The sequence below is a fragment of the Stegostoma tigrinum genome, chromosome 30 (genome assembly GCF_030684315.1).
Source record: "Stegostoma tigrinum isolate sSteTig4 chromosome 30, sSteTig4.hap1, whole genome shotgun sequence".
Taxonomy (NCBI): domain Eukaryota; kingdom Metazoa; phylum Chordata; class Chondrichthyes; order Orectolobiformes; family Stegostomatidae; genus Stegostoma; species Stegostoma tigrinum.
The window spans coordinates 11,807,623-11,818,349 of NC_081383.1; the positions used below are offsets into that span (position 1 = coordinate 11,807,623).

A 10,727-nucleotide genomic window follows, 5' to 3' on the forward strand; every position below is an offset into this window, starting at 1 on the left:
AGCAATGTGAGGTTGACCTTAGGCCATGTCTCAATAGTCACATGTAAGACATCCCCATGGACACAATCTCCTTCCCTGCAGAGTTCAGGGAGGACTCAATTTGCAATGTTGAGGCTTTTATGATATCTTACAGAAAATTCCGTGTTGATGCATTGCCCTTTTGATGTTGTCAGAAACCGCCCGAACATTTTGGTATTGAGAAAAAATTTGCTTTAGGATATTGAGAAACCTGGTTGCAGAAGCTTGCAAAACAGCTCAGCTTCTGTCTTTTACACCTGACTTTTGGGAAAACACCCTACCACAGGAGCCACCTGCAGATTGCACCACCTTCAGTCAGTCTGACAGGTATTGCAGAGATCCTCCAAGGCATGACCTAAAAGAATCCAGTGCCAGAATGTTTTCAATTTAATTTTTCATTCTTTGAACGTGAGCATCATTCACAAGGCCTGGCTAGCATTTATTGCCAATGGCTTCCTGGGATTTATCAGCGGGCAGTTAAGAGTCAGCAACTTTGCAGTGGGTCTGGAGTCATGTGTAGTTTAGACCAGGTCAGGATGACAGGCTCCCTTCCTCTAAAAGAGCCCTATTGAACTTTCGTGCCAATCTGGTAGTCATCTTATTACTCTAAATGAGATGAGGAAGTTTTTTTCAAGATTTATTCATTTAATAGGGTTTAAGTTCTCCCAAAGCTACTATGGTGGAACTTAAATTCTTGTTTTCAAATCATTTGTCTTGGCATCTAGATTACTATTCTAGTAATATTGCCATTGTCTTACAGTCTCCAGCTGAGTGCAGCCAGACAGCCTGCTGACCTTGTTGGAGGTTACCATGCAGTAACTAAAACAATTCCCCAATTTTCCTCTCTACAGGAAAACACACTCTTCCAGTATCTGTTTTGTCACTAAGAAAGGAGCAATTCTACTGCAGTGCCTTCTTCACCCTCCTTTCCTCTAGCTTCTACGAGTGACTTACAAATGTTTGACCGTGACGAAGGCGAAGTCACCATTGTCTCACCAGGTCATAGCGCAGCTCTCTCATTAGTGAGAGACATGGAGAGAACTGGGAATGGTTTGACCTCAGGGTCACCACGCTTCAGGCAAAGGAGAGGTTGAGAAAGAGAATCCTTCATTGTAACCTCAGCTGGTGCAGGGATTGAGCCCACACTGTTAGCATTGCAAACCAACATCCAGCCAACTGAGCAAAATCAACCCCACAGACACAATAAATAGGCTATTTGCTTCAGAGAATGTTCTTGGAGGTAACTCTCTCTAAGGATGACAATCTTAGGATGGTTAGGCAATGCAAACTAAATTGCTGTCAATGTCATTCTGAGCTGCAATAATCACTCATCAACATACAACTAACAATCTTTGGGCTTAAAGTATCCTTCATTCTCCAATCTCAGCTAATGTTGCCAATAATTCCCATTTGAATGTATGCCTATTACAATCTGAATGAAATTTGGCACCTCTTTTTGACATATGTTAATTTGGTGATTGGGAATATTATGAGCAGCAATAAAGAGCCTGTAGCAACTCAGAAAGCTTGAGACTGGAACACCACACAATTCTGTCTTAATTTCCCATAATTTCGTATAAGGCTTTCACTTCGAACAATGCAGCACTCATCAGAATCGTAGAATCCCTACAGTGTGAAAACAGGCCCTTTGGCCCAAAAAGTCTACACTGAACCTCAGCGCATCCCTCCCAGACCCATCCCCCTGTAACTCAACTAACCTACACATCCCTGAACACAATGGACAATTTAGCATGGCCAATTCACCTAGCCTGCACATCTTTGGACTGTTGGAAGACCTAGAGCACCCGAAGGAAACCCATACAGACACGGGGAGAATGTGCAAACTCCACACAGACAATTGCTGGAGACTGGAATCAAATCCAGGTTGCTGGTGTTATGAAGCTGCAGTGCTAACCATTGAGCCACAGTGCCACCCAATTTGTACACTGTTAAAATGTTAGCCTTGAGTGTCTGCTCAAGTCGTGAAGCAGGGCATAATCCTACAATTTTGCCAAAACATAGACTAGAATAGACCTGAGCCAAGCTAACAAAAAGGACCATGGATCACTTAGTATTTCTGTGACGAGCTGTTGAGTAAGGGGGAAAAAAACAATAATTTCATACTGCAGTGTGCTGGAAGGGTGAAATTCACCCCAGTAATTGTGATAGTGTCAATCTGTCAAAGCAGCTGAATACAATAGGAATATGAATTCTGTCCATTGTCTCTGATGCTTCTTAAGGCTGGAATATTGCACTTAAAACAGGAGATTGAAAGCTATGGGTAACATTCACTGTGGGCTGAATTTCCATGTATCTGATTTGTGAAGACAGGCAGAGGAGCTGGCAGAGTGGAGGGGATGAAGCCTGGAGTAGCCTTGAGGAGGCTCTACACCTGCAGGGGAGGGGGGCATGTGTAGGCTCTGTCAATTTGGGGAGGTGGCTCAGTTGATCCCAGGGAGACATTAATTGCAGGAGGCAGAGGACTACTTTGAGGGGAGGGGACATTAAACTGGGGAGGGCTAGCGGCGGGTGGGGGTGGAGGTTGATGGTCCTCCTGGGGATAAGAGAAGGGTGCTGGTCCTGGAATCTCAAGCACAGGGTAAATGACAATCCTGGGACCCCCAGGGAAATGGGTGCTGGAGAATGCAGCCTGCCATGGTGTTGGGGTGGAGGAGGAATCAGAACCTGAAGGATCATGTCCCAGACTGGAGCAGGAGTAAAATGCTTCGGGACAAAGATAGAGAAGCCAAGTCCTTGAGGGAACGGTTGGCAGTTGGGAACAGGAGGAGGTTTGCAGACGCAGCCACACTGGATCCAACTGGCAAGTGTGAAAGTCTCTTATTTCCTTCAGCCTTCAGCTGGGTGTAACTGTTGGATGTCCCAGGGCTTAGGAAGCATGGTTTCCAACAGTTAAGTAGTTTGAATTCCAATGACTCGCCACATTATTACATTTAAAGTTATAAAGTGCCTTCTTGGAGCAGATTAGCAGCCAGTACCCTCTGTTAAAACTGGAAGTATGGAAGTGGGTCGTTGAACATGTGTTGTTGTTGCAATTATGACTTTTAACACTGCAAACCCTCCCTCCCTATCGCTGGAACCAAATCTGCTTGTTCTTTTGCGGTTGAAATTGCCGCCATCGAGTCTGCAACCTACCTCATACTGAAGACCTGACTGAAGGTAAAGGCAAGAGCTGTCAGCATTGTTAGATCGCCAGACTTTCACACCATGACAGCATTGAGCATGTGACATCTTGTGAAGGAACTGCTGACGCGAGCGAACAGAAATGCTTCACTGTTCTGCTCCCTGAGGAATGTCTGATTCACCATTGAATCATTAAAACATGATACTGAACAGGACTGCACATGTAATCAGAGCCCACAACCCATTGAGGTGAAGTGTATCATCTTGTCAAAGGTACTTACTTGGCAGGGATTCAGAGTTCAAAACGTATAACAGCACACAACACATAGAAAAGAAATTCTGTATACTTCAAAGCACAGCTTCAATTAAAAAGAACAAATTGAAATGTACATAAATGGTTTCAGTTTGTGAAATTCTCTAATGTTGCGGATAAGCATACACTAATCAAGTGATCTATTGTTACTTGTCACATTCTATGACTTTTTTCTCCCTGAGGTTGTATATTATCGGTAATGATGTAATGTTAGATTATCAAAGCTATTGAGTGAATTCCCTTAGGGGCTGATGCTTGGTGTCCCATTGATCCAAATGTACATTAATAACATGGTTTTTGAGGCCAAATGAAAGCTTGTCAGGTTTTCTGATGACAGTAGAATTGAGCAGTACAAACAGAGGAAACAGAAAGAATTCCAAAGTGACCAATAAAATTTAATACTGACCAAAATATTTCCTCGAACTTTGCACACTGGACCAAGCTTTCATGAATTTTGCTTTTTCAGTCATGGGATATGGTCATCAGCAGAATTATTGCCCATCTCTAATTACCTTTGAAAAGATGGTTCCTTCTAGAACCACTGTAGTACAGCCAACATATTGTTGAAAAGCTTCAGGTTTTTAAACCAGTGACATATTTCTAAATCAAGATAACTGTGACTTGGAAGGGAACATGTAATGGTGTTATTTCCATGGATCTGCTGCCCATGTTCCTCTCAGCGGTGTTTAGGTCAAAGAGGCTAAACCTGACAGGACAATGGGCCGAAGCAGAGAAGGTCAATGAAGAGGTTGTAATTGGGATCAGAGAATCTCTAGAGTGTGGAAGCAGGCCGTTTAGCCCATCCAGTCCACACTGATCCTCTAAAGAGCATCCCACCCAGACCAATCCAATGCCAGTAACCCTGCATTTCCCATGGCCAATCCACCTAATCTGAACTTTGGGAGGAAACTGATGTACCCAGAGGAAACCCACGCAGACACGGGGAGAATGTACAAACTCCACACACCAACAGGTACCCCAGGGTGGAATTGAACCTGAGCCACTGGCTTTGTAAAGCAGCAGTGCTAACCACTGAGCCACCATAGGAGGGAGGAAAAGAACAGAGCAGGAGAAACTAATAAGCAGAGAAAAGGGAGTCAAATTAGACATGAAAGACATGAAGGGAGAAGAGGCAGAGTTAGGAACTCAGGGAGGGAAGAGAGGTACAATTTTGAGTGAGACATTGGGGCAGAATGCAAGCAACTTGATAAAGATGAGTGAAGAGGACCGAGGAATGAAAGATACCCTCACTAGAGGGAAGGGGTTGGGGGGAATCAAGGGTAAGAGTCTTTTCATTTTAGATCGACTCATGTGGCTGAATTCAATGAAATGTTAATTCCGAGGGTTTCTCACCTTGAGCTCCAATGAGTTATCTCCCACATTCTGTGCAGCTCACTTCATTGTGTCTGCACCATGCCTTTATGGTGTCGTGCTTGCATGATCTTGTACTTGCCACAGCTGCGACCTCCTGAGGTTTATGCTGCCAGAAACTTTTTAAAGACCAGTTGTACAACAGTTCAATTGCTGCTGGCCCTAAAAAGCATGTCACGCCATACATGAAATGGGAGGTAAATGAAAATAAAAGCTTCTGAGGGCATAGATAACAAAGTGTGGAGCTGGATGAACACAGCAGGCCAAGCAGCATCTCAGGAGCACAAAAGCTGACGTTTCGGGCTTAGACCCTTCATCAGAGAGGGAGATGGGGAGAGGGTTCTGGAATAAATAGGGAGAGAAGGGGAGGCGGACCGAAGATGGATTGAAGAGAAGATAGGTGGAGAGGAGAGTACAGGTGGGGAGGTAGGGAGGGGATAGGTCAGTCCGGGGAGGACGGACAGGTCAAGGAGGCAGGATGAGGTTGGTAGGTAGGAAATGGAGGTGCGGCTTGAGGTGGGAGGAGGGGATAGGTGAGAGGAGGAACAGGTTAGGGAGGCAGGGACGAGCTGGGCTGGTTTTGTGATGCAGTGGGGGAGGGGGAGATTTTGAAGCTTGTGAAGTCCACATTGATACCACTGGGCTGCAGGGTTCCCAAGCGGAATATGAGTTGCTGTTCCTACAACCTTCGGGTGGCATTTCATTGGAAATACAAGCTCATAATCATAAATGTTATTGGCACTTTACATCATCAGCTATCTGATTGAAAGCTCATTGTAACTGCAGAGCAAAGAATGAAGTTACACAGGCTATTCCTCCTTAGTGCCAGCATTCTGTCTGAGGGCTTGCTGTTATTTTTCTACTGCCCAGTGTAGCATAAATTCTTGTTATCATTCAGGACTGACTGTGACCCACAACCTGACTGACTTGGAAGGACTAATGACTGATGAGTGACCAGACACCAGACTGATCTCAATGCAGCTCCTGGCTGACTCACCATCAAACACCAGATTATTTGCACAGGATCTTCAGGATTGACAGTGATTCATTGCCCGGACTGAATCCCTGCCCCCTGACCTCTGCAAGTACCTGACATAGCCAAGTCCCTGGGTGGGCATTAGGTGATGCCCTAGACTTGTTACACTGGGACCCCTTGTCTGGCAACAATTCCCCTTGACCTGCCTGATGCCAACTCCCCTTTGACTTTGAGACACGGCTATGCAGGTCATGTACATGCAGAGTGCTTGCCATGTAAGCTGCTGGCACATCTAGTAGGTATGACATTGACAGCTTGGTTCCCTCACAGAAACCTTTCCAACCTGTTGACTGATCACTGCTGACAATCAGGAAAAGCTTCCTGGCTTTCTGGCTGTGCTAAATAGCAAGGTAAGACAGAATTACACTGAGGCTACAAGTTCTGAATGAGGCTCCAATTTATAAAAAGGTAAGGCAGGGCAGGATTGGGCAGAGACGCTGTGAGCATCAAGTAGGTGTAAAGTGAATGAGCACTAAGAGAACAAGTGAGGAGCCCTAAGAAGGACCCTGTAGCGACCTGTAAGTTGGGTACCTGACTTAGTATGCCAGTGGCGTAGCAGCACCACTGTGATGAAATGTGCCAGTGTGCTCCAAAGGCAATAATGAGTTGGAGAGCTTTATTCTCAGTGAGTTAGAGATATGCCATGATGCTGTGCTGTGCTGCAGGTGGTTGCTGCCCATGGAGTGTACCCTGAGATGTTGGTGACAGCCGTCCAAGGTGGAAGTCTAGAGGAGCCAGCTGGAGGCACCAGGTACTTTGTTGTCAGGGATTGTCAATATCCAGTTTCTCTCCGCTGTGTGTGAGAATAACAAGCAGCATGTCAATGAGGCACGAGTAAGTAATAATGAGACGTGAACTCATTGTTATTCATCAGTGAGACCCGTGCCTTACCATCCAAGCCTTAGTGCAAAATCAATCTTGACAATCTTATTTTTCTGCTCTCATTAAATGTTACGGAGTGATTCACGACTGCCCATATTGTTCAAGAGTTGGGAAAGTTAAGCCAAAAAAAATGAGAGTCATTCACAAAGGGGAGAAGGAAGGCTGTGACAGATCAGGAAGGGAGCACCAAAGCGATACTAGGTACGGACCACCCAGGCATCTGAAAATTCAGAAAATGCAGCTGGGTCCTATGATAATGAGAACTGTGGATGCTGACAATCAGAAACAGAAACAGAAATTGCTGGAAAAGCTCAGCAGGTCTGGCAGCATCTGTGGAGAAAAATCAGAGTTAACATTTTGTGTCCAGTGATCCTTGCTCAGAACTGTTGGTAGCAAGGAAATACTTGGTTTTTATGCAAAGATAGGGTGGAGAGAGGGGTAAGGAGTAAATGATAAGTGGAGATAGAGCCCAAAAAGAGAAAAGAACAGCTGGATAAATAAAGGAGTGGATAGTGATCAGCTTAGGAGAATGAAGAGATACTCATGGGGACGATTAATGGCTAGCAATAGGTTGTGTATAACAACAGACCATGTGATAACAGAGCCATTAGCTACGATGTTGGCCTCCTCCAGTGGGACACCACCACTAGACACACATTTCCCTCCCCTCTCTTGTCAGCCTTCTGCACGGACAATGCTTCCCACTTTATCTTCTGCACAAAAACCAAGCATTTCTTGGCTACCACGAGAAAGGGTCGCTGGACTGGAAAAGTTAACTTTGATTTCTCTCCAAAGATGATAATGGTTCAGCTGGATAACTGATACTAGATACATTGCCAATTTAGCTATATTTAAGAAAATGCAAATGTAAAAGTACAGTTGTTCCTTGCCCAATGGGAAGGCTCATTCACAAGGAGCCCAACCTGAACAGTCATGCAAGCAACTACTGTGATTTTCCAACTATTTACTCCTGGGATAAACATAAGCGCTCCGTGAATTGAAATAACATGTTGATAGCATGAGCTGTTGCCCGAATTGATAACAAGATTGATGTAAACTTTGTGATTAAACAAGCTGGAATAAGGCTCACTCATGTGAGAGAAACATTGAATTCAATTGTTTTGTAACAGAGTACAAAGTACTCCCACCATCTGCAAGAGTTCTACACAATATTAGAAAAACTCCTACTTGACGGGAGCAATTTAACATTCAAACTGATTTTTCCCTTCATTGCCAAGAATAGTGTCAAGTCCCAGCATATTATGAACTTTCAGTCATTATTATCAACATCAGATGTGAGCAGGCTATTAAAGTGGCTGCTACAAATCAGGGATAACAAAGTGTGGAGCTGGATGAACACAGCAGGCCAAGAAGCATCTCAGGAGCACAAAAGCTGACGTTTCGGGCCTAGACCCTTCATCAGAGAGGGGGATGGGGAGAAGGTTCTGGAGTAAATAGGGAGAGAGGGGGAGGTGGACCAAAGATGGAGAGAAAAGAAGATAGGTGGAGAGGAGAGGGAGGGGATAGGTCAGCCCGGGGAGGACGGACAGGTCAAGGAGGCGGGATGAGGTTGGTAGGTGGGAAGTGGAGGTGTGGCTTGAGGTGGGAGGAGGGGATAAGTGAGAGGAAGGACAGGTTAGGGAGGTGAGGATGAGCTGGGCTGGTTTTGTGATGCAGTGGGGGAAGGGGACGAACTGGTCTGGTTTTGTGATGCAGTGGGGGAGGGGGAGATTTTGAAGCTTGTGAAGTCATGTTGATACCATTGGGCTGCAGGGTTCCCAAGCGGAATATGAGTTGCTGTTCCTGCAGTGCATCCCAAAACCAGCCCAGCTTGCCCCCTTCCCCCACTGCATCACAAAACCAGCCCAGCTCGTCCCCGCCTGCCTAACCTGTTCTTCCTCTCACCTATCCCCTCCTCCCACCTCAAGCCGCACCTCCATTTCCCACCTACCAACCTCATCCCGCCTCCTTGTCCTATCCGTCCTCCCCGGACTGACCTATCCCCTCCCCACCTCCCTACCTATACTCTCCTCTCCACCTATCTTCTCAATCCATCTTCGGTCCGCCTCCCCCTCTCTCCCTATTTATTCCAGAACCCTCTCCCCATCCCCTTCTCTGATGAAGGGTCTAGGCCCAAAATGTCAGCTTTTGTGCTCCTGAGATGCTGCTTGGCCTGCTGTGTTCATCCAGCTCCACATTTTGTTATCTTGGATTCTCCAGCATCTGCAGTTCCCATTATCTCTGTTACAAATCAGGGGATGTTTGACACTTTGAGCTTCATATAGTCCTCATTTTCAAGTGAGTTCCTAACTAAATATGGGTATTCACAGTCAACCAGGGAATTTACATCCTTTTGTTCAAGGATGGATCAACACAGTAGAACTATAGGGTTAGAGACAAAACAAAACTGCAGATGCTATAATCCATGATAGACAAACAGGAGGCTGGAAAAATGCGGCAGGCCAGGCAGCATCTGGAGGAAATGAGCAGGCAACGCCTTGGGCATTACCCTTCTTCAGGACTGGATGTTGGGGTTGGGGGAGATGCTGATAAAGAGGCGGGGAGAGGTTTGGAGGCTGAATGCTGGTGATCTTCTGCCTGGGCACTCTACAGCCCACAGGACTCAACGTTGAGTTCTCCAATTTCAGATATCCTTCCCACCCATCCTCTGGCTCCCCTTCCAGCTCCACTCTTCCCTTCTATTCCAGCTTCTGACCCTCCCTTCCAGCCACCAACCAGATTCTCCCTTTGATCGACCAACCAGGTCGTACCCACTACCAGTGTCCACCTATCACCACCATTTGGCCTCCATCCTACCCCTCCATTCTAACTGCAGCTCCCCTTACACCCACATCCAGTTCTAGGAAGGGTAACACCTGAATCATTGACTGTTCCTTTTCTCCAGATGCTGCCTGGCTTGCTGTGTTCTTCCAGAACTATAGGTTCCTGTTGATATGTCTCTCAGTTTTCACCTTGGACAATAATAAATATTGAAACACAACATGTGTAAGACCAATGAGAATAGACTTTTCATTGTTTAACATGGCTCCATATCCGTGTATGAATGACAATCATAGAAGGTTTATGGTGCAGAAGGAGGCCATTCAACCCAGTGTGCTGAAGCCTTCACCTCTCAAGGTGATAAACTCAGAAGGGGTATGACATCAACACACCAGCCTTCGTTTGCAAAGAAAGACTTTGAACCTGTGGAAGTCACAAGATGAATGAACCATTTTGTTCTTTGTTTAGTTATATAATACAATATAACACAGGGACAGGACCTTTGGCCCACCAAGCCTGTGCCGATTTGTATTCCTTATTTAGACCCACTACTTAATGCCCATGTGCAATTTCTATCCCTGTGTTCGTCTTCTGTTCATGTGTCTATCAAGATATGACTTAAATGTTGTTAATGTCCCTGCTTCCACTGCCTTCACTCGCAGTGCTTTCCAGGCACCCACCACACTCTGTGTGAAATATTTTAGCCACACTTCTCCTCGACATTCCCCCTTCTCACCTTGAACCTGGGCTCTCTTGTAGTTGACCTTTCCATCCTGGGAAAAAGCTTCTGACCATCCACCCTATCAATGCACCAGCATAATTTTGTAGATCTCTCTCAGGCTACGTCTCAGCCTCCATCTTCCCAGTGAATTAAAAATCCATGGAAATTGGTTCCTCTGTGACTGGGTCAGACAGGATTTGTGTTAGAAGCACATAAATACAGCCAACCAACTTAATTCGATTAAGAAATGAGTACTGGCACATGGCAGGAAATACAACATAATGCTTTTATATATGTCTAATTTCACTTGTAGTTAGCATTTAACTGAAATCTACAGTTAAATTCCCAAGTTCCCAGCCTTAATTAGGGTTTTAACAAGCTTTTCACTCTAAGAGCGGTCTGACCTAGTTAATTAGAGAAGCAGTTCCTCAATAACTGGGTCAGATAGGACTCATATGTTAGGT

At 45.4% G+C, this 10,727-nt stretch overlaps 1 protein-coding gene across 1 annotated transcript in view; it reads right to left on the minus strand.

Moving 5' to 3' along the window:
- Positions 1–10,352, minus strand: part of LOC125466046 (ADAMTS-like protein 5) — a 161,269-nt gene extending 150,917 nt beyond the window's left edge. The window contains exon 1 of the mRNA XM_059638526.1: positions 10,279–10,352. Coding sequence (XP_059494509.1) covers positions 10,279–10,337 — 59 coding nt within the window. The 5' untranslated portion in view covers positions 10,338–10,352. The remainder of the gene's footprint in view (positions 1–10,278) is intronic.
- Between the last annotated feature and the right edge of the window lie 375 nt (positions 10,353–10,727).